This window comes from Lissotriton vulgaris, chromosome 9, assembly GCF_964263255.1.
Source record: "Lissotriton vulgaris chromosome 9, aLisVul1.2, whole genome shotgun sequence".
Lineage (NCBI taxonomy): Eukaryota > Metazoa > Chordata > Amphibia > Caudata > Salamandridae > Lissotriton > Lissotriton vulgaris.
This window is the reverse complement of record NC_141697.1, coordinates 619,965,291-619,990,439: the sequence shown is the minus strand read 5'-3', so window position 1 is coordinate 619,990,439 and position 25,149 is coordinate 619,965,291. Positions and strand designations below refer to the sequence as shown.

General features: G+C 42.8%; 1 protein-coding gene across 2 annotated transcripts in view; it reads left to right on the top strand.

Annotated features, from left to right (window-relative positions):
* CCNP (cyclin P) overlaps nt 1–25,149 on the top strand; it is a 255,077-nt gene that overhangs the window by 124,531 nt on the left and 105,397 nt on the right. For both annotated transcript variants that reach the window (XM_086936710.1, XM_086936711.1), the window contains exons 6-7: nt 5,337–5,492; nt 18,480–18,638. In XM_086936710.1, coding sequence (XP_086792836.1) covers nt 5,337–5,492; nt 18,480–18,638 — 315 coding nt within the window. The remainder of the gene's footprint in view (nt 1–5,336; nt 5,493–18,479; nt 18,639–25,149) is intronic.

Sequence of the window (25,149 nt, the reverse complement as noted above, 5' to 3'; positions counted from 1 at the left end):
ACTGCCAAGCCATGTCTTCCCTGGACCGGAAACAAGGATCCTGGGACCGGTTTCGGATTCATAATCCTAGTCAGCCAGGCTATCTTGAATCCAGTGGCCAAGTGAGCAAGAGACTCAGGTCTGAGCATACCCTGCCAACTTAGGGCGAACAAAGCGGTACAAAAGGGGATGATGGACGGAGCGTTTGAGCATATCAAACACTCACCCCCAGTCAACTGATCTGGGTTTAATCCATCACCATTCTTTAGCTCACTCAGCCACCCCAGTTCAGACATGGCCATATGCAAATCAGTCTGACCTTGTGCCTCATGGAAACAGTCCAGCCCGAACTGCCAAGCCACGTCTTCCCTGGACTGGAAACCAGCATCCTGGGACCGGTTTGGGATTCATAATCCTCATCAGCCAGGCTATCTTGAATCCAGTGGCGAAGTGAGCAAGGGACTCACGTCTGAGCATACCCTGCCAACTTAGGGCGAACAAAGCGGTACAAAAGAGGATAATGGATGGAGCGTTTGAGCAAATCAAACACTCACCCCCAGACAACTGATCTGGGTTTAATCCATCACCATTCTTTAGCTCACTCAGCCACCCCAGTTCAGACATGGCCATATGCAAATCGGTCTGACCTTGTGCCTCATGGGAACAGTCCAGCGACTAATTTACATAGCGACTAATATACACACACATATTTGAAATATTATGTGTCTTCTTCAGTCTCTACACATATTCCTGTGACAGTACACCAATAAATAACTTTACTGTCCTGATTGTGAGACAGGCTTCTTGCCTGACCCCTGTTCTTCTCATTGGACAAGTGGTGTTCTAAATGACTTTAGATAGTTTCATGGCGACTTTAAGTATCACAAACATCGCAATTAGCTCAATGGGCGTTTCGCACCTGGTTGTAGACATCACCATATTTTGACCCTCCTAAATCATCGACAATTCAACATGGGAATCAGTCGTGAGAAACCTAAGGGTCTTAACTGATTTTGAAAAACTTCACTGACTCCACATATGCAATTTTCTTTATTGAATTTCCAATCAATAAATATACAATGTCAGAATGGGAGGTTCACCTTCAAATAAGATGCACATATGAACATTTCAGGTGACAGATCTGGGCAGGCAGGAAGTGGGATAAGGGAGGGGGTGGCAAATGGTGAGCATTTCGCGGCCGCTTTGATGTTCTCAGTGGCCACGCGGCTCACTGAGAACATCAAAGCAGCCGCGAAAATGCTCCCAAAGGCTGTAGGCGGACAAATGGTGCGCGCGCCCGGTGCACATACACTGTACCCGATCCGCCTGCCGACGTTGGGAGCATTTTTGAAAGCCCCCTTACTATACTCTCGCAGAACAACGCATACACGTTGGTTCAGCGAGACCTAAAAAGAAGCAAGGCTTCTTACTTGGCTTATAGTAGTACAACACCCAGAATGAAAAAAATGCACAGAAACAAAATTTCAGAATTAAGGATTAGTGGGAATGAATTATTGTGCTTCACAGACGTAGTAGACCGGTTAAATATGTGTTAAAATATTCATGCATTAGCAGAATACTAGAAATAGAATACTTTTGGTACGGTGGAAATAATCCACGAAATCATGAAAGTCCTAAATTATTGTAAAGATTACAAGTAAGAATATCAGAGTTCACCTTCAGTTCACCCTGTAGGAGATAATTGTCATTGTAATTAGCTGGCAACACTAAAGCTAAGTATATACTTTATCTGCCTATGTACAATATGTAGGTGGACGTTTTAAGGAGTACGATGGACTCAATGGCATAAAGGTAGAACTATTTTAATTAGCGTTAACTATTGGCTCACCTGTCAGTTTTTTTTTTACATTCATGGATGAAGGCTAAACCTATTGTCATTTTTCAAAAATCGACCTTCAGCATTAAAAGTTTTAGAACCAACACAGAGAACGAGTACTTGATTGGAAATGATTTGAGTAGAGGAACACACGCAAACATAACAGCAATGTAGTGTACCGGGAGATCTGAGAGTGCCTCCTGGTGTGCTTACCTTTTAAATGGCGTCTATTTGAGAGCTATAAATGAGCAACTTAAGTAAACTAGTATTTGCTACAAGTCCATTGTTGGGAGGAAAAACCCGTAAGAGGAGAAAAAAGGTTGATCACATACCTGTCCCAAATTAAGCTTGGACCCGACTTGGTAAATGTCTCTCTGGGGAGGCCAGTTTAAAGTGTATGTAAAGTCTGTAACTTTAGGAATATCTAAACCTGCCTAAGTGCATTAAGTCATCTTCTGATTGTAACTGATTACAGTGGAATTCAAATGAAGTAGCGTTTAGCAGTGCTTAGTTTGTAAATAAATAAGTACCTGGGCCCTCCTCGGGAGTCTGCAGCGTCTTGAACGACCCATTTCCCCTACCAGCGCTGCCAGTGACCGTACCAACCATCACACTCCTCCACGTGTGAAATGTTAGACTTTTGCAGGCCCCCAAAGATATTAGAGCGGTTTAGGCAGCAGGAATTAGTAATTTTAAAGTATACTGGATTAATAAACAGCTGTTGTTGTGCAGATATCTTAATTGGACAAAAGGCGCCACGATGTGGCAGACTGACATAAGTGCGGGTGCTGACAATTAAGTATTGGTACCGAGCACCGGAAACCACCGGCTCAAATTAAGCACTGGCGTTCAGGCTGTTGAAGATAACCAGGTCGGGTAGAGTCTAGAGTTCCTGTATCCACGGTCTGTAAAGACAGTAACTCCGGCTTGTTCTATTTAAGTGAGAAGACCGTCCGGCTACACTCCCTAGATCTGTTCACAAGAGCCCACCTCTGCCTCTGTTTCTAAAACTTGATGTCTTTGGCCGGTAGACTGCACGAGTGTCCCTGACTACCGTTAGACAGTCTGCAGAAACTATTCCTTCCCTCAGGTACTTCCTACCTCAGGAAAATTTTCCGAATGAGTTTCCTTCTCTGCAGACCAAGCAAGAGCAGAGCCCTGGGCAGCTTCCATGGGGCCTCTTCGGCACTTCTTTCTGCCCACCCCCCCTGTTTGCTATCTTGTTTTCCATGATCGGATCCTGGAGAATTGGCTTTCTTTGGGGCCTGTCATGTTCTGTATAGTTGTAATTGGGGGAACTTCCTCCAAGGATCAACATCCAGTTGGACGTAGATGGTAGACACCTATTAGTTGATATAGACATACAGCATTTTTGGTATTGTGTTTCAAAGTTAGGCGTGTTTCTTAATATTCCTAACACAACAGGTATCTAGGGGTCAAAAACCATATGATTCAACTGTGCACACAGACCTCAACATAGTACAGAATAGAGTGGTGAAAACCCAAAGTGCAACGAAATTTGACATATAACTACTGAGTCAAGACTCAAGGGCATGGGCAAATGTTCCCATCAGTAGCCGTTCTGTACCGCCCTTTTTAACATCATTTGGGTTCTCCTTGCCCAGGAGACAAGACAACACGACACAGCCTACTGATTTTCAAAAAGGCTATATATAGTTCTTTGTAAGTGTGTGTTTATCAAGAAGGGTGGTACTTCAAAAAAGTGTAGATATATTTTGTGGCTACTAAATAAGCAGTGCAAAAAGTGAGTGAAAACCAATGTGAATAGAGTTAAAATTGGATCAACTGAGTAGATTAATGATTTTTAATGTTATCTCTCAATTGTCCAAATCTAAAAAAAAAAGAATATAGTGAAAATACAGATTTAACAGAATATCTGTAAGCTATTGGTCGACATGTTTCAGCATAAGAATGGAATAGTTCCAATGCTTTCTTCAGGACCTGATGGTAACTACTGCTTATAAAGTGAAAATTAAAATCAATATCACCTGCAATATTCAGGTTTCATACTCCACCACATACTGTTACCGCATCACGTTGTAGACATGACATCCACAGGAGAAACATAAAAAAAAGACAAAGACAAATTGACAGAATTATGTCACAGTCGAGACACATTCTGGGCAAATTCAAGCTGAAGGGCAACGTTTATTATAAAGACAACATATAGACTATTGAGACATTGTTAAATCTGTATTTTCACTATATTCTTTATTTTTTTAGATTTGGAAAATTGAGAGATAACATTAAAAATCAGTAATCTACTCAGTTGATCCAATTTTAACTCTATTCACATTGGTTTTCACTCACTTTTTGCACTGCTTATTCAGTAGCCACAAAATATATCTACACTTTTTTGAAGTACCACCCTTCTTGATAAACACACACTTACAAAGAATTATATATAGCCTTTGGAAAATCAGTAGGCTGTGTCGTGTTGTCTTGTCTCCTGGGCAAGGAGAACCCAAATGATGTTAAAAAGGGCGGTACAGAACGGCTACTGATGGGAACATTTGCCCATGCCCTTGAGTCTTGACTCAGTAGTTATATGTCATATTTCGTTGCACTTTGGGTTTTCACCACTCTATTCTATACTATGTTGAGGTCTGTGTCCACAGTTGAATCATATGGTTTTTGACCCCTAGATACCAGTTGTGTTAGGAATTTTGTGCATTGGGGTATGTATCTAGTATTGGGTCGTTAAACTTACCCTTGGACCCTCTTACTAACTATTTTGTTTCGGCGTGATTTTTAATAACCGGCTTCCCACTTTTATTTTGCTATTTTTCACTTTTATTGAGGCTGGCCAGCAATGACCCAACAGTACAGAGTGGGGAAAAGATATCATGACCAAGCTAGAATACATTTTAATGGAAAAATGCCAATATACATTCGTACATTACAGCATCTAATTCACATAAATAGTAACTAGGCACTCGACTTGCAATGTGCTGAAATAGTGGTCACTGGGGCTTGGAGTGTCCGGTTAGTTTTTATTGAAATCAGCCAATGGGCAGGTTGAACGGCGAACCATCACCCAGCTTTGGTAGCTGCTTCTCATGCTCTACGTGCAATAGACCTTGAGGCAGAGGACGGGGCCTTGAGAATAAAAAATACAGCAGGAAAGGTTTCTGGCAGGTTTCCGACATTTGATTGGTGACTGTCCTTCCAGGACAGGATGAATTGGGACTGGGGAGTGGCAGCCAATGGAGAGGTTGAGCGGGCTTGTGAGATGTTGGTGTGAGATGATTTCAGAAGCCATATATGGGATAGACAGTTGAAGGCACTATGAAGCTGCGAAGCACCTACAATTTCAAAGGTTTAGGTGGAATGAAATAAATTCAAATTTTAGGTCTGTTAAGGAGAATCCATGATGGGTTGGTCTTGGAGGAAAGCTAACCAGATGGAGTAAGGCGGGTGTATTTTAAATATTATTGGTGTTTACATGCTTCGATGGCTGGAGTAATGAAAAAACCCTGTCCATATACAATGTTTTTAGGAGTATTGTACCATGCAAGAAGAGACGCTCTACCTGGCGATTTATCTGATGAACTTGTTTTTGAAGACCTCCAACACCCGGATCCCAAAGCTGCAGCTCGTGGGAGCCACTTGTCTTTTCCTGGCCTGCAAGATGGAGGAAAATGCATATCCCGAGGTATGCCTGATTTCTCTGTTATTATCTGGGCCTTGTGTAGTGCAGATCAGCCATCAGAGTAGCATTGCAGCACGTCTGGTGGTGAACTTCCAAATAGTGTCCATCATAGACCGGAGTCTGAATAGGTTTGTGGAGAAATGGTGGTATTAGGTAACACAGGGCAACAAACATAGCACTGGAGTGGAAAGGTTTGCTCTCTTGCAAGAACAGAACTTCTCTGCAACCCTCTGTACCCTCTCTTGAGTAATATAGTAAGGTAAACATTGATGGTAACTTTTAAGATAGACATACAGAGGTGTTTTAGAGAAATACGTAAAACCTGATTTCATGTAATGGCCTAATTATACCTAGTCATTGTACATACTTATGTATATTGTATAAGATGTATGCCAAACCTACCTCATATCACTGTGTAAAGCTCACTATATAGCTTTACACCTCTCATATTGTTGAATGGTTTTGCCATATAAAATGTATATCTAATCCTACCTCATGTAACTGTAAAGCGCTCTGATACCCAAGTGAGCTAAAAAACGGTGTTGGATCTAGCCCTGATCTCTTGACTGGGTGAGAGCTTTCTGCTTAATTCAGAGACTCTGTCCCTCACCACCCCTTGTTGTAAATACTGATACCCAAGGGTCATGTTCGCGCTATACAAAACTCTCTAAATAAAATAAATGAATAAATAATGTGAGCTCGCCTGTGGGCCCCTCTGGTTAAGTAATGTTAAAACCGATGCAAGGAGCCTCAAGGTCAAACCACGCTCCATAAGGAAGCCCTAGTCCTTCTTGGGTAGCATGTGACCAGAGTAACAAGGCAAACATTCAGAGATGTGTATCTGGTACATTTGTGCCCATACAAGTCAACAACAAAACAATTCATGAAATGAAAAACTTAGTAGCCAAGCCAAGTTTGATGAGAAAGGGCACACTGTGAAAGGCAAAATACCCAAAAGAAAATCATTAAAGGTTTCTGGATATATTAAAGTTTAAAAATGATCCCATTCGGAGCGGTGGAAATCCTGTTTTAATACCAGAGACTGTGGAGGGGTGGGGGAGGGGGGATATTAAGGCACCCTCGAGGTTTAAGTGGGACCCAAGTAACAGGCAAGACAGACCTGTGAGTGCTCCTAGTGCAGTAGGTTCTGGAGTTTGGGCTGGTGAGCGATTTTACCTTCTGACTTGATTTTTAGGAGGATTAATTTGTCCAGCGAAACTAAATCGATGGCGGCAATTTATTAATCTGATGGATATTATTTGAAAACTTCTAGCTGGGACTTGATGCCCTTTGGCTCCTGATGCCTAATGAAAAGTTGTCGGATGGAATTCAAGGCTTCGCTTGGTGGGTTGTCATTTTGCACAGTTCCTGGGCGGTTGTGGGTTCCGCGAGCACTGCCAAGGAGAGTGGCCTCTGCCATGAGGTCAGATTGTGGTTCTCAAAGTTGTCATTGGGCAGGTTTTCTCTTGGAGCACGACATGGCACTTCTTAAAGCTGAGGGAGCTACTACACCTTTTTTCTGACCGGACCTAGCTGCCCTACATTTAAAGCCTGCAAAAAGTCCAAATTTTGCCACCAGTGGTAAAATGACACCCAGTCTTAAAATAAAGGGACACTACGTTTAAACTAATTCAATTCTTCGGTTTCTCTTCCTTATGGTTCCAGTGAAACCAATTAGACTTCAGGGCGTCTGTGAGTGGGCCTAATTAAACCAGTCAACTGGAAATAATTTGAATGGTGTAGGACAATAAATGAAAGCGTACAATGTCTGAGGTGTCTAGTATAGTAAAAGACATCTGAAGTTAGAAACAACAGCATAGAGTAATGTAACCCTCTTCATAGGGAAACTCCAAAGTTCTAAACAATCAGATCAATACAGTTCAGTACCTATGTGTAGATTGTAATATCTACATTCGAAAACAAAGGTTATAGCCCAGTGCTCATGAATCGTGCAGGTACAAGTTGAAAACTTTAAGCAACAAAAAAGTTTTTAAAATCTGGGAAGTCTAATATGTGATATGAAATGAATGAAAGCAGTTTTTATAAAGCAAGTAGTTACCCCAGGGCATCCCGGAGCTTTGGGCAGAACTGATTTAAAGTGGAAGCGGGATCATTTGGGGAAGAGACAAGTTTTAAGCATCTTACGGAAGGCCATGTGGTTGGGTTCCTTTCGTAACTGCAGTGGGAGTGAGTTCCACAGCTTAGCGGCATTGTAAGAGAAAAGTCGGCTGCCCCTTCAAGCCCTCTTAATTCTGGGGACATAGGCCAGCAGTTTTAACAGGTTTCTTGTCTGAATTAATTTTGTTCGAAAAGAAGACCGTCCAAAACAAAAGTAGGAATCGACTTATAATGCGACCCCAACACTTATGGTGGGGAGAGCCTTCTTCAATTTGAAAATTCATAAGGAGTCTCAGTGTATCTGGTATATATGAACCAATCTGTGGTAAGGATTGAGAATATATAAGAAAGGGGCTGAAAATAATTAACTGTTTCCTTCTAAGGAATTCTGACAGGGACAGTCTTCCTGCCTTGGACATAGTGTTTCTTTAGCAAATATTTTCAGTACTGCAGTAGTATCTCTCCTGCATGATGATCCTACCTACTCAACATTTTGAAGTGTCTTGGTGGTTCATGGAGAAAGTGACTTGGTATTCAGTCAAACGCCCAAGACTAAGGGCTAGATGTAGGTAAATTGGATTTACAGATTCTAAAATACTGAATTTTAATGATTCGGTATTTTAGAATCGGTAAATCCTACGTAGGTAAAAAAAATCGGTAAAAAATACCGAATCGGTAAGATTCGGTATTTACCGAATCGGTATTTACCGATTCGGTATTTGTCATTGATTCCTATGGGCATGAAGGCCCATAGGAATGAATGTCAATTACCGAATCCGTAATTACCGATTCGGTAAAATTGGGAAAAAGTCAAGGGTGGCAGGGTGTCACTTTGACACCCTGTTGCACCCCTGATTTGTGTTGGTGTGCACATGTGGCATACATACATGCCCTAAGAATTCCTTATTTACCACCAACTAATAGTTGGTGGTAAATAACGAATTCTTAAAGCCCGGAAGCAATCTTTTAAGAGCTTCCTAAATCTCATTTACCGATTCGGTATTGGTAAATAACGAATTCTTAAAGCCCGGAAGCAATCTTTTAAGAGCTTCCTAAATCTCATTTACCGATTCGGTAAATACCGAATCGGTAAATCTTGATTCGGTAAATACCGATTTGTTATTACCGAATCGGTAAAAAAGCCTCCCAACATGGGAAAAGGCTTTTACCGGTTGGTAACGGCCGATTTCGGCTGTTACCGACCGGTAAAAGCCTACCCACATCTGGCCCTAGATTCCTTCTTGCCACGGAGCATTAGACAACATCTTTTTATGCATTTGTCATCTACGATATATACACTTGTAGGACTATTTAACAATGTTCTAGACTCTGTTATCTCACCTTTCAACATAGTCTAGTGGGTAGCGTGGAAATTTGTCTCCTCATTTTCTAGTGGATGGTTCTTTTTAAGCAGCATGAGAGGTAAGGAATTTCCCAACTCAATAACTCAAAGACTGACATTTTTCAGGAACTTAGTTCCACAACTGGATTCTAGTTAGTCCGTTTATTGTACATTTTGGATTAGATTCAGATGTATCACTCTTAACATGATAGTCTAAAAATACAGGGCAAATAGGATGAAGCCAAATCTCCAGAACTGATTCTCCCTATATAACAAAAAGAAAACTACTAATTTGGTTATTGCTATGTAGGTTATTAAAAGACAAAATTGAAAGTTAGATTGCAGCAAACTTCTCAAAAGGAAAATTTTCTAGTTCCCTAACCATCCCTACACTATATAAAAAGGGGAAACCTAGACTAAGCGCGATTTAGAGGGAAAGCATAAAAGGTGTCACCCTTCAGATTCCTCCTTGGAGGAAATACTAATTATGGTCAAGTAGCCTAATGCCACAATCACCAAGAGTGGTCTGTTCCTCGAAGAGTCTGCCAGAGAAGTGTCAACTGTCCCTAACTTCATTAGTACAAAAGCAACCATCCAGTACAGGCACCTCCTACAACATTTCAGTAACTTTCCATTATCCCAGAGGCCTTCATCGACTCCTGTCTCCACCTCCTGCTTCACACGGTAAGCTTCTCGCACGTCCTTCATGCCATCCATCTCTCATGAGAATTCACCCCGTCTTCATTATTGCATTCCTTTTCGGGCCTAATTATTGACTATACAATGGACCCTTCTCTAAACGAACAATGTCTTGTCCACCTGCAGTGGGAACACAAATACATACAACTTTCACAGTACAACAAAAGCAAAGTTTAACCTTAGTTGAGAAACGAGTTCAGCGATATTCAGGCCTGCCATTAGGCTAACTTAACATCAAACAGGTTAAAATACAGTTTCTCTTGGACTCGTAAAGCACATTATATCATAATTCTTGACATCATGAATAGCCAACTTCTACTAAATTATTATTACAATGGTAATGTTAGTCTATTTCGCAAAACAAGTTAAAAGGGCAAGTTCTACTTGGGAGTCAATATGATGTTTGAAGTATTCAGTTACATTTCTAACACACATGATATATTGTAGAATAGATAAAGACTTTGACATCTTGAGCCTAAACACTTTTAGTCCTAAATAAGTCACACAGAGTACACGTGAGTGCGGGCTTCTCATGATTATAATGCACTCCTACAGAAACCTTTAAAAGAGAGAGACTGAAGCAAAACCTGAAGTGTAAAATTACACTTCTCTGATTGCGTATCAAGCCATCAACAATCTCTACATCTTATCAGATGTGCTTTTAGATGTGCGGACCTAAACTGTTGTGGTTGCATGTCGTTTCCTTTTGAAATTTTCCAATCTCTTGATGTCATGCTAATCTCTTGCATTTTCTGACTGCAATTCACCCCATTTCTGAGTCTCTTTTCTTCTCTCAATATTCTCGGTACCCCTTCACCAGAATGTACATGGTAAGCACACATATCCCAGCTATGAACAACGGTTTCAAAATAGATCCAACTATGCCACTTCCAAATTTGCAAACCACCGTCACTAGCACTAAACAAATTTCCAACTGCATCCTAAACTCCTTCAGTTGCCAAACCATTTAGGTCCTGGTGAAGGTCAGTAAGGTTTTCAATGTATTTTTGGAGAGATCTGCTCTTATCAGGAATGTAAGTGCAGCACTGCTGAACCTTTAGCATCCAGCAGACCCGCCCTCTTTGGTGAGCAGAACATCTAATGCAAGATGAATCTTAAAAACCATCGATCTAATAGCAACCATTTCCGCATTGACTAGTAACAATGATCCAGCTGTGTTAGACGATAGTTTATCAACTACAGTAGAACATTTTCTAATCTTAATGTCATTCAGTATCACTCCAACACTCTGTAGGATTGCTCCAAAAATGTCTCCCAAAATTTCTCCAGGATTCAAGCCACACTGATCTCTTTGATTCTCTCCCAAAACCCGGATGATCCAAATCATTCACATGATCAATGTTTGGAAATACCACTCCTAGATAACAAGTTTGTACCATCTACTGGGTAACTTGAAATACGCATTTTTCCCCCAAATGTAATACATTCTGGGAATCGCTGAGTGCAACATCTTTTATAAGTTCCGACCCTAACTCATGTATGAGAAATTGCAGCAAATCAGATCTCAATACAACAATCTCCTCTGGGGACTGTTCTGGATTCAAATGAGGAAAAACTGTGTCGTTCAATATTAGGTTTCGCAAAGCACTCAAACTTGGCGGATGAGGGACTGCAAATTAGAGGAGAATGTGCAACTCCGTCTCCAGAATCCTCAGCAAAACGTCAATGATCAGCCCTTATGTTCCAGAGTTCGCTCTCGTTGTCATTGGCAAATAGGTAGGTCCACTCAGGAGAAGGGTACCTCTGACAAGATACCCTTAGTGTTTTGGACCCTCGAGAACTAGATTCCTCTACTTCCCTTTCACTGTGTTCAGATTCTGACATCTCCTTTCCAGATGCGAGTTCTGGATCAGGGAACAATTGCAGACTTCTCATTGGCAGCGCCTGTGACCAGCCTTCTTCTGCTTCCTGTTGACCCACAGCACTAGTTCCCCTTTCAGAGGTCAGACCTGACTGTCACACCACCTCGGGACTAGCTGTTCTTGAGCCACTCGCCACACTTCACCTTTCTGGCACCACCTCAGTTTACTCTAGTGCACTTTTGGAGGAAGCTTTTTCCCTCACAGCTTGGCTGACCCTCTCCCATGGTCTCTCGACCACTGCCAGTGTTTCTTCTGGAAGAGGAGCTGTTCATTGAGGGGACACTGAACTCTGCATCTATGAGAGGCATGCATCTATTTCAGAAGGCTTTTGTTGTCACCAGCATCACTTGGAATGAATCACTCCAGCAAGGTTCAAGACCGCTCTTCCTCATGTGCTTTTTGATAAGCACCCAGTCTGCAGGGAAAAGGTCATGATGCTGCTCCTGGTGAGGCGGTGCTACTGCGGCATCGACCTGGTGAGAGACAGAACAAACCACATCAGCTAGTCCGTTGCAATAATGAAGCACTAGATCGTCTGATATATTTACAAAAATGTTGGCAGCCACAGCAGGTACCCTCATAGCGCTCCCCATGAGGATCTCATGTGGCGAAAAGCCAGTCTTTCTGTCTGGAATGCTTCAGAGGCTGATCAATACAAGCAGCAAGGCTATGGGACATTTTAGGGAGATTGAAGCACAGACCTTGGCTAGCCTGGATTTCAAGGTACCATTAATTTGCTCCACAATGCCAGAAGCCTCTGGCTGAAAACGGCAATGTAAACTCTGTTCCACTTGTAAAGCTGCACACAGTAATTTCATTAACTCATTATTAAAATGAGATCCTCGGTTTGATTTCAAAGTAGTTGGAAATCCAAATCTCGAAATAAGATCCCTCAATAACAACTTTGCCACTGTCAGTGTATCACATCTCCTAATGGAGTAAGCCTCCACCCATCGAGAGAATATGAACACTACCACCAAGATGTATCTCTGCCCATTACAGACAGGCATCGCTACAAAGTCTAACTTCATTCTATTAAAAGGTCAGCCTAAATACTCTAATCATTGCATTCCTCCCTATGTGGATTGGCCCATGTGTATGTCTTGTCATTGGATGTAGCAAGCTATTTGGTAACACCGGTCTTCCATCCCCAGAAACCCATATGTCCTATTCTCTTTTCGCGCATCCGGACCAGACCCATCCAGCTTGCTCTTCCTCAGAAACCTCCTCTTGCAACCTTTTCCCCTCATCCCAAGTTTCGTCAGCTGTCAACAACAGGTTGAGATCGGTCTCATCAACTTGCTCATTTACATATTCTATATTGAAGGTGCAGGTGTTCAAACAGTGCTTAGTTTGTAAATAAATAAGTGCCAGGGCCCTCATCGGGAGTCCACTGCAGCTTGAACGACCCATTTCCCCGACCAGCACTGCCAATGATGGTACCAACCATCATACTCCTAAAAATGTGAAATGTTAAACTTTTCCAGGCCACCATAGCTATAAGAATGGCTTAGGCAGCAGGAATTAATCATTTTAAAGTATACTGAATTAATAAATAGCTGTTGTTGTGCAGATCTATAAATTACGCAAAAGGTGCCACCATGTGACAGACTGCTATGAGTGCCGGATCTGAAAATGAAGTACTGGTGCGAGCACCGGAAACCACCGGATCAAATTAGGCACTGTGTTCAGAGCACAATGGCTTACGATCTCATCGGAATATCTGTTTCCGACTGGAACAAAGTAATTCACCTTACATAGAGCTGGACATTTGACCACAGCCACCTCTCGAGGCAACTGGAGAGCCCCTAACAATCTTCTCACCACCTCCCCATTCCTGATGGGGGATCCCAACGAGGTCATGAAACTCCTTCGAAACCGCAATTATCCGAAGTCGTGCACCACGCCAAAGCCATATCAAGACAGGTGTGTTCTCCGTTGGGCTCACTGCCACCACTTTCTGGGATGGGCAACAAAGTAGCAGGGTTCATTGTGGAACAGTGCTTTAGGGTGATGTTCTCTGCAGCCAGTTTACTTGTTCGTAACAAATAAGCCTACTGTTTGTGAGATGCTGCCCGCATGTTCTAGTAAGCAACAACTCTATTGAATGAGGAACGTACACAGTGAGCGGATGACCCATCACAATGCTCTAACACCGCTCTTAACTGGCATCTGTTGCTGCAACTGATTTGAGACATCCAGGCTACGCAGATACTACTGGATCTGAAGTAGTGGGAAAGTAGGCAACTGGTCTATGGGCACCTCTGTGAGTCTGGTTAACACTGAGAGAGCACAACCATCTCTTTGATAGCAAAAGAGCGAAAACCCTTTGTTGTAATCTGGCATTCTCAGCGCCGGAGTGTGTCAAAGGCTTTCTCTCTCCGCTCCAGGAATGCTCTCAAGCAGTCATTGTCCCAAGGTACCAGATCGGAAACATCTTGAGTCAACCTCTGTAAAGGCTTGGCCATTAGGGAGAAGCTTGGTATCCACTCGTGACAGTAGCCCACGTTTCCAGAAACATCCTAACCTATTTCTGCGTACGTGGCGGATTTATCTGCATGATCGCCAATATCCTCTTTTTTGACATCTTTTGCAATCTTGTGCCCTAAATATATAACTTCCTTCAGACAGTACTGTAGCTTGTTTGGGGACACTTTATGTCCATTCTCAGCCAGATGGTTCAACGAGGCAATGGTATCAGTGCTGTATTCATACTGAGTATTCAATGCAACCAATGGGCCGTCTATACTCTATCAGGCCTGAGATGCAGGGCACGACTAGGGATTTGAGCTTTTTCTTCAAGATTTGATTGAAGATAGAAGGACTTTCTGCATGCCCTAGTGGGACATGACACCAGGTTAAGACATGATCTCCCAGCTTAAAGGCCAATACAAATTGGCAAAGAAGAAGAACGCCTGACAGAGGTCGATGACGGTGAACCATTCGGCTTCACAAGGAATCTGACACCGTATCACAGATGGATTTGGTACCACGGGACAACAAGGAACTACAATATTGTTGATTTTTCATAGATCCTGTACAAAATGGTACTTGCAATTTGGTTTCTGTAAATCCAATATGGGGGGAGTTGCATGGGCTCGCCAGAATCTCCTTAAAAATTCCTTACTCAATCATGGACTCGATCACAAGCGCGATCCCAGCAATTAACTCTGGAATCAGGTTGTATGGTGGCATTCTGGGATATTTTGCATCAGGCTTACTCTATGAGATGATGGACAGAGCGCTGAAACTTTTCAGACACTCACCCCCAGTCACAGATCTGGATTGAATCCATCATCTTTCTTTTGCTCACTTCGCCGCCCCCGTTCAGACCCAGCTATATGCAAATCAGTCTTAACCCTGTGCCTCATGGGAACAGTCCAGCCTAAACTGCCAAGCCAAGCCTTCCCTGGATCAGAAAAGTGTGTGTGTATAGATAGATATATATCTATATCTATATATTCACAGAAAAAACCATAGGTTTCACACATGTTATAGTTAGCTGGACATTTCACTCATACAAGACCATTGAAATTCCCCCGTTATAGTTAGTTTAGCTAACTATAACTCGCACGCCCGCAATGCATTGCTGATGACGTCACATATTACATCACTCATGACATGGTCAGTGACATCACACATGACATCACTGATGACATCTCAAATGACATCAACCTTGTGAAAGAGTGGCAGACCTCCTCTCACCCTAATATTACCTTTGATACACCTTGTTGGAGGCTGTGGGGGGGGGGGCCCCAAGCCCCCCATGGTCCCTGCCGGCTCCCCGCATCCTGCGGTACCCGGCATTGCTTTTCTGCTTGGGGAGCAGCTAACATGCTGCTCCCCATGCAGAAAAGCAATCTTCTTTGATTTTTGAAAGAGAGAGCAGGTTTCCTGCTCTCTCTTTCAAAAACCAAAGCAGTTTGCTATGGTAGGGCGGGAGCCGCGAGGCTCCCGCCCCGCCCTGCCATAGCAAACTACAGTGTCCCGGGGGTAGGCACCCCGGGACACTCCAGGAGCTGGCAGTGGGGGGTGGCGGTCCCCAGGGCCATCAAGGGCTCCAGGAGTTAAACAGTTAAAAGCCCCAGGGTGTGGTGGTCCCTTAAAAATTAGCACCCCGGGACGGTGCCGGTCCCCTGGGCATGTGGGGGGGCTTAAGCCACCCACACAGGTTTTTTTTGTGTTTTTTTTAAAGAAGCCCCGGGGGTGGCGGTCTCCGGGGGCCCCTCTGGGCCCCCCATTATTATTAAAAAAAAGAAGCCCCGGGTTTGGCGGTCCCTGGGGCTAGGTTGGCCTTAGAGCCCCCCCCACCCTACTAAAATAAGCCCCGAAAAAGTCAATTGCCCCCGGGATTTGGCCCCCCAAAGGCTAAAAAAAATGCAATTTTTGGCCTTGGGGGTCCTTGTGGGACCCCCTAAGCAGGCCTATGGGGTCAGCGTGTTTCTACCCTGCCCCCTTTTTGAGTTTTTGGCGGGTTTTTTTCTGTTTTCTTGTGCCTCGGTTCTACCGAGGCACACGATAGCTGCCAACACTTCTTGGTTTTTAGCCAATTAGCATGCAGCTCGTGCTCGTAATGGTACACGTACTGTCCTCGGATGGTACGCGTACGGTACAACTTCGCAAATATATCTGATTTTACTTTTTTTTCATTTCAAGAAAATTTTATTGATGAGAATAATGGTAAGAATAATGAATATATAATGCAATACAAGTGATTCAATCGATGCAATAGAGATATGCAAAAAGGGCTAAAATTGATAGGAAAATCAAGATATTAAATATAGATAATGAACAATAGCCCATGAGAGCTATAGATTTCATTCAAGTAAAAACCTCTACCAAGGCCTTAAAACATATGTATCACTATCAAATGTGGAGAAGGGGATAGGGGAGGAAACAGAGAGAGGAAGAGAGGAGAAAAAGAGAAAGAGTAAAGAAAGAATGAGTAGGAAAAGAAGACAGGAAAGAGAGAAGAGAAAAAAGAGAGAAGAAGGATTCCCACATGACTAACCCAGCCTAGAGACCAAATAGCAGACAACAATTAGACAGACACATCAAAAGGAAATTGAGGAACCAACCCCTTGGAAGACAATTCCATATAATCATCCAAAGCTTTCCAAACCCCACTAGAGATAGATGGAGAGAGGTGAGCTTGATCAACCGAAGTATGAGCACTACGTAAAAAGGAGACCCAAGCCCACCACGTATTATAGGAAACCGATGAAAAGGATTTCCACTCCATAAGAATAATTTTCACCGCTACAGTCAGGAGAAGATCCAACAACTGTAACTCCAATGGATCTAAACAAAGAGGAGTAGGGGCAGCCAGTGGGCCTAATAAAATTACGGGGAAGGAAAGTTGGAGCTCAATACCAAAGATAAGAGAGAGATGTTTCTGAATGAGCTATGATTTTACTTTTGATTTTCTAAGGAACTGTTTAATGAATTTGCACCATTTAACAAAAATTGTAATCTGCGAACCAAACTCTACCTTTTTCCCAAATTTGGTGTTATTCCGTTCAGCACTTCGGGCTGTAGCCTCACTTAAAGGTCCCTATGGAAAATTGCATGGGGAAAACACGTTTTGGGACCCCCCTTTTTTCTCGGCCCCTACTTGACAAATCACCCCGAAACTTTCAGGGAAGGAGCGGAGGAGGCCATTTTCTTGGAGAATTTCGCGAAGATTCATCGACCGGCGCCAAAGTTATTCCAAATAGAATGTTGCGGATTTCCTATGGAAACTAGGTCCTAACTATAACAACCTACTGGCGATCGCCAGTAGGTAATATAGATCTCTATATATATATCTCCAACAAGAGTCTGCCAAACACCGCATGCCTGCTCAGTATATCGGTACCAGCCATGGTAGCGGTAACCACAATGATACGAAAACTGTTCAAACCCACAGGAATGAGGCGGCTCACCGTCCATATGCTACGAATATTTTAATTGCTCATCAACAACGCATTTCAGCCACAAAATGGCCTTTTTCACGTTGATAGAGTGTAAAACAGGAAGACATTTTATGCACAAATACGTCATGGTAAACATGGAAAAGTTACTTATCGTGTGCAGACGCATTTCATACGTGTAAATTCATACTCATGATTGGCAATATGTAACATTGAAAAAAACATATCGATACAAATGAGAAAATATAACAGTTATATTAAGGAAGGTTTCTGCTTGATCTATCTCTAATTTCTGAGTTTGGATCTAAGCTGCACATCCTGCACTCTGTACATCCATAGATATAGCAGAGTTTAAAATTGTGAAAAAATAGTCACTTAAGCACACACTGAGACGGAGTTCATTTCAATATTAAAGTGCCTATTCTCATGATATTAAAAGGGAATGCAAATGCACCCTTTCGCAAGGTAGGTTCAGCTGGGTGAACCTTCCCTTGCATTGGTTTTGCCAGTGGCGGAACAAACCTTGAGGGGGCCCCCCTGCAAGGTACCTGGAGGGGCCCCTTCCGGACTTAATCAGGAGCACTCAGATCAGGGTACTGTGCTGAGGGGGCCCTTGGACCTTGGGAGCCCCCCCCCCGCACTGTGGGGGCCTATGTTATGCCACTGGGTGTTGCATATGCTGCAAAGTTTATTAATGGTCATGTTTGTGCTAGGATTTTAGTGTCTCTTTTAGTTTGCATGATTTAAATATTTGCCTGTTATAGAGTGGCATTTTGAATGTTTAGTAACCAGGAGTTGGCTTACTTTATTCAGGGATGTAGCTGCCCGCCTTGAATACTTCCTTTCCATTGATATTGATTGGTAATCTCAAGAGAATAAGGGCTCAGTAGACGTAAAGCGTGCCTGTAACTCCACAGGAGTATTTGGGCCCTTTGGATGGGGACGCGTAAGATAAAATTGAAAGATTGTGTCTCTCTGTCTTGATCCTTCGAAATGCTCAGCCTCAGACTGCATCCAATGATTCTGGTGCTTTCAGCCCACAGTCCTGTGCTTCATGATGGAGAACACCTATGATAGTGCAGCGCTGCTGAAGATGGAGAGGCAAATCTTGTCCCACCTCAAGTTTGATCTGCGGTACACTCAGCCCTTGGACTTCCTGCGGCTTCTTATCATGACTGGAAAGTTTTCTACAGAGGTATGTGTGAAACATTGCACTAGGTCTGTTATGATGGCACGTAAAGCGTTTGATTAGTCCATGAACTCCAAAAGGGGGGGCAAAGAGGGGCATGAGGTCAGCATGTGGTACTAGGTCAAGGAAAGTGTTACCAGAAGGACTGTTCTCGGTCACTTCTGCCAACTAGCAGAATCTCTGTGCGCTCCATTGTCTGTTCTTTAATCAATCAATCAATCAATCATAGCATTTGTATAGCACACTACTCACCCTGAGGGTCTCAAGGCGCTTGGGGGAAGGGGGGTCTGCTATTGCTCGAACAGCCAGGTCTTGAGTTGTCTCCTGAAGGCGAGATGGTCCTGGGTCAGCCGAAGGTGGGTGGGGAGGGAGTTCCATGTCTTGGCCGCCAGGTAGGAGAAGGATCTTCTCCGGCGGTGGCTCTTCGGATGCGTGGTACGGCGGCGATATAGATTTCTGATTGGAGACCGGCTTAAATGTTGGATCTCTAATCAATGCCTACTACCAGACTTGTAAAAAGAGAAGAACCTTCCTCAGTTTGTGGATGTTTTGGAAGATTGGTGGGCATGGGAGGGTGGGATTCCTTGTTAAATACAGTGTCATAGTGTCACTCTTCTCTAGGTGAGAGATGAGGAATAAAAACAAAGGGTATACCGTAGGGCACAGCCAAGGCCCCTTGAGTTGACGGCACTACATATGAAGAGGCCTCTTTGCCACAACTTCTCTAAGGTGAAAGGCTGCCTATATTAACCTTAAGTATGTTCATGTTCTACATGTCATTGAGTCTTCTGTTGAGTAATATTGATTTGTTCTTGTTTGCATGACCTTGGTGCTTCATGCAAACATAAACATAAGGATGGCAGATCATGTTGACACCAAAGCAGCAGCCGCGGCCCGTGCAGGTAAGAGTGGTGGGCGGTGGGGCCTGGTGAGGGGGGATTTCGACGGACGATGAAAAGGGAAAATTAAATAAATAATGAATTTTCCCTCGTCATAGTCTTTCGAAATTTCCCCCACCCCAGGCCCCTGCTTTACCTTTCTTACCTGCATGGGCCGCAGCTGCAAAGCAGTTGTCATGACTATACTATTCTCACTTGTGATTAACTTTGTTTGACTCCCACATTTTATTTGTCCCATATTTTCAATCCTGCTTTCCAATTTCTCCATCCAGTTTTTTTCTAGCTTCTCAATGGTGTTACTGTCTGCTGATTTACGTAGTATACCTAAGCAAGGTGTTACTTGGCCGGTATTACATCATTTTGCTCTGCATAAAAATAGGATTGGCCCATCACAATATTGAGGACTCCAACCATCAATATTGGAAGCATCATATATAATACAACCAATCACCTGTGAAGAGCTCTGATACCCGCAAGGGTAGTGTTCATACTATATAAAACTATCAAAATAAAAAATAAATACAATAATCACGAGGTAGTACTCTGGCATTAACACTAAGCACCAGGAAGTGCATCGCCTTCCTATGTCAAGTCGAATGAGAGTTGTGACTTTGGTGACCACTGAATTCTATGTGCTTGCAGATCATTTTTACGTGTTCTAGGCTTTTAAGTGACAACCAAGTACATTTTGGATGTCAGTCTTGACTTGTTTTCATTGAACTCATTTGACCAACACACGATGCAATGATTTGTAACTGAAATTCCCAGGACTGGGAATACTGTGTCTTTGAGGGTATAGTTATATGTCAAGGCTATTAACGACTATTAGAACATTGGAATGTTGGGAGCTCCATTGCAGACAATGGGATTGCTCTCTGCTTCTACGGGCCAGTAAAGGCCCGCAGAGCAACATTCCAATGTTCTACAAAGGCTTCTTGAAGCTCGAGGGGATTTATATCCCCTCGAGCTTCGAGAACCCTTTGTTTAATTTGTTAGAACATTCTGCCCTCTAGTGGCAGAATGTTCTAATAGCCTTATAGTCCTTCGTGGCAAGGCTATACCGGCAATTAAAGTCCCGCTGTCTCGTTAAAGTCCCTTGCCTTTGGCTCGGGTCTTTAACGATTCAGTGGGCCTTTAATAGCCGGTATAGCCCGCTACGGCGGGCTATAATGAATATTGATTTTGATCCTTTGTTGCCTATTTGGTCTTTAGCCCCCTGGCAATCGCAGTGTTACAAACCGTGGCACAACTAAAGCCTTGTGAATTGACTAAATGGCAATGTGCAGTACAGTTCATGTTCACGCCCTCCTAGTATCACAGCTTGCAACAAACCATATGGGCTGTCCTCGGATAATACTGAGATTTATTTCCATAGTTAAGTGTATCAGGGAAGTCTTCCATCCCAGAAGGTACATCACCTCTGGTTGGTCTTGTTGAGGAGCATGGCTCACCACAGAGAATTGACGAGAGGCTCACATTCTACTGTCTCTTCGCTATGAATTTCTCTTCCTTCAACCCAAGCAGTCCCTGGGATGAGGACAATACTTCTTCAACCTATACATCTCACCTACTCTTGATGGTAATGAAATAATCCTGGACTGCCAGCGTAATCATGTTGAACACTATTGTGACAATCAGTAAGTGATCTGGAGAAACATTTTGACCTATTGTTGGGTAATCTCTGATCAGGACACGGTCCCTTTCTGATATATTCTCGATTTTTGGTGCCCCTCCATTCATTAGTCTTTCTTCTGGTGGCCTCAATTTGCTTAAAGTCTTGAGATGCTGGGGAGACCATGAGGTGTGGACAGGAATATTCTGTTTTACTAGGCAACACATGTGAATCCTAGCGTGGGTGTCCTTGAGGAATGGTGCGTGGAGTGATACTCTTGCAATAATCCGTAGACTGCTTTTCCCAGATTGGTCTGTTTTTCAGAGGGGATCTTTATTATCTTTACTAGTTGTTAATCAAACTTTCTGCTTTGTCTGACTTCTGGCCAGCCAGGGGTTATTAATTGGTGGTTGGCATCAAGTGGCTTTACATGTGGCTCGCGGTCACATGCAGACCAGAAAGGGGGTGCAATTGTCCATGTTGGCTTCCTTTCTGGATTAAATGAGAAAACATACATTCTGGAGTTTAATAGCCTGTGTTTTAGTTCAGAAAGTAAATGTTGATTTCATTTTGAGGCACCGTGTTAGTGTGTTCAGAACTACTGCTTGGCACCACTTGTGGGCAAAAATACAAAGCTGTGCCTTCCAGGTTGTTACTGAAACCTTGCAAGATAGGAGCTGATTGGCCCGCTGCCCTTATTTTAGGCAGACCAAAATAATTCATAGGCTACCTGCTAATCAGTTACTGGAAGCCATGACCTTTTTTTACTGCCTGTCTCTGTGCTTGACAATTCCTTGTTGTACTTGTGGCAGCTGGAAATCTCTGGGGTGATCAATTGTACATCACAATGCATAGATCCCCCAGGATCAGGTATTCCGTGGACACAGCCACGGAGGTTTTTAAAATGTTATTTTATTTGTGAAGTTAACAGCCATTGAAGTTTCTTAGCACTAAAAAGGGAAAGATAACTTAGAACATTGACTGAAATGAAAAACGAAGGAAAAAGCCATGTCTTGAGCACCTTTCGAAACTTACTTGGGTTATTTTCCTTTCTTAAGTGGAAGGTACTGGAATTCCGAAGTTCTGCTGCAGCCAAATGAAAGGTTGTATCCCTAATGTGCACATTTCTAATGTTAGAAACTTGGAGATGAGAAGACAGATTTAGTCTCAAGGATCTCTGAGGTACAGGGAACATTTGGGCTAAAGAAAGTTGGGCATCTTCTGGTGAATGGCCTTATGCAAAATAGTTGAAACCTTAAACTGACCTTTCTATCTTTGATCCAGTGTAAGGAGCACAGCACAGTTACAATTTGATCCTTTTTTAGGTCTAACATGACAGAGTAGCTCTCAACAAAACCTATTGCTAACGTGGTTTAAAATATATGGAGTAGTTCTCTCTCATCTCTTGCTATTGGCTGTTTCGTGTATCATTCCAACTCCCATTGAGTACTCCCATTTCAATGCATGAGGGACTATTTTACACTTTTAGAGCATACTAAATCGTCACACATGAAATGCCCTTGCTGTGCAAAAATTCCCAAAATTACACCATTTTGCATAATTCTGTGCCTTTTCTGGGAAATTTTTACAGCGAATACACTAACAGAACACAAGCAGCTGCTGCTCATGGTGTTTTTTTTTTTTGCATTTATTTAGCGTGGAGTGCATCCTTCCATCAAAAATTGATGTAAGAATGTGTGGTACACTAAGAAATAGCACTATACAATGGTTTTACATTTTGCGTAATTACACGTTTTTGTGTAATTTTGCAGAAATTTTGGATAATAACACTAAAGGAAATTACACGTATTTCGCACATCCTTCGTTGTGAGCAATATTTAGGTTTTACCCGAAAAGGTTTTACAAGATGAAGGATAGCTGCTCACAAGAGAGACAAAGAAAAGCATTTTTAGAGTTTTTTATTCTGCTCTCCTTCCTTTGTCTTAAAAACCTCTCTGGAGGTTGTGCTAATGCACTATTAACAAGATACCAGGTATCTCAATCCCCGAATGAGGAAAACCTTGTTCTAACCTGGAAAGGTTGCACTTACTCTTATTGTTAATAAGATGCTATCCAGATGTGAATGACTGAAAATATAAAGTAGAACTCCCCACCTGCTTGTAAAGCACCACATTCAACAGAGATCTTTGTGAACCCTACTATGATGTTACCAGAAGTGTTGATCTGAGTGATACCCATTTCCCTGAAGATTAGAAACAAATCTGATTTATTTGGCTGAAGCTCTGCATGCTTTCCCGGCTGCTGCTGTTGACTGCCTGTGTGGGTGCCACCAGCCACCCCAAGGAGTCCAGAGATGCATGCAAAAGTATAGAGTATTCTCTACTCCTCACCACAGACTGGAAGAGGGCTGCATCAAGAAGCATTTCATACAGTGCAGGTGGGCTGAGTGGAAACTCAGCCTGGTGAGCACTCCCTGCCCCACCTGACCTTGTCTGTGTGCATTGTCCCAGCACCTTGTTGCCCTGGCCTAGAAAGCTGTCCGAGAAGGAGTTTTCCGATTATGTGATTTTTTGCCAGGTTGGGCTCCAGCTCTTTTGGTCTTGTTGGTCAGACTACAGGTCATTAACAAGGGTGCCACCCCAGCCTATCGCTTGAGTTTCACACTGCTTGGATGTAGTTGTAGGACACCTCCCCCCGAACCCCTTAGACACAGAATATCAATATACTAAGAAACTGCTAGACCTTAAGATTTTCTTTTCCAAACATTTTGCCATCTCTCCTCTCATTTCTTGCTGAATTAATTTTTGTTGGCTTTATGACCGGCCCCAGGTTCCTCGGGCTCAGTACCCTCAAATGCCCACCTTCTTTCAGCACCGACTCTGCAGTAGAATACAGCAGATGATCGGAGTGGCCAAATGAGAGGAAGGGTTCTAGGGAAGGTACTGAGACCTGGAACAAGATGCGATCCTTGATTAACGGAATAGGTCTCTACTTGGATTCACAATAATCACCGAACATTAGTAAGGTGTTGAGATTTGCACCAACCACTGAGAAATAGAAAGGTATTAGGGTTCACAATATCTACAGTCTTTAATAAGGTTTACTAAGTTACAATAGGCCTTACCTGTGTAAGAAGGAATGGACTAAGAAAACTTCGCGAGGTTAGTACAGATGGAGAGTATAGAGTGTCTTATCTTTTACCAGAAGGCATCTACAATTTCAGAGCTTTAAATCGCCCAGTGCTGCATACTTCAAAGATATGTTGAAAGACCTTTCTCAAAATTCACTTTTATGCAATGGTGCGTTCCTAAATCACAAGCTCCTTCAGGAGACTCGCAACTTCAGCAAGCACGGAGATCCTTGGGTGGGTGCTGCATAGGAAACGCACTAACTGCAAACGCTTGCATCAGGACGTGGAAGGCATTTATAGACAAGGTCCATGCAAGATGGTGGCTCGGATTTGGAAAGTCTTGTGGGATCTGGAAGGTCTTGCGGTATATCACCATGTTTGGTATAGAGAGATCTTGCTTCTACCATGCATGTAAATAGCAGTATAGTGGGAAAGTGCTCATTCTGCCAATCTATAACCTTGAAGCAAGAAACCTGCCATGACATGCTGCAAACGGAAGATTATACATAATCGGTTAAATAAAAATCATAGCTTTGTATAAATAGATGAATAATAGTCATTGAAACCATTACAAAAATGCACATTGGTAAAAAGTCTTATTTGTTAAAAGAAAGTAGAAATACATTTCTAAAAACTGGAAGATTTCCGGTATAAGAGAGGCCCTTATTCACATTGTACTGGGGACAATCCAATATCTATACACAGGTTACAGTTAAGAAGGCTAAAGCCTTGTATAGATTTTGAACTTGCTCAGTGTACCGCTGGTCCTTGCTTAGATGATGCTAATGACAGGAACTTTACTAACTTCCCATTTAGCTGTGGGTCCTTAGGATCGAAGCAGGCAATCACAGCCTGTCTCTGGGTTCGTATCCCTCGTTCGAAGGTGCAGTATGACTGTCAGGATTCCTAACCCAT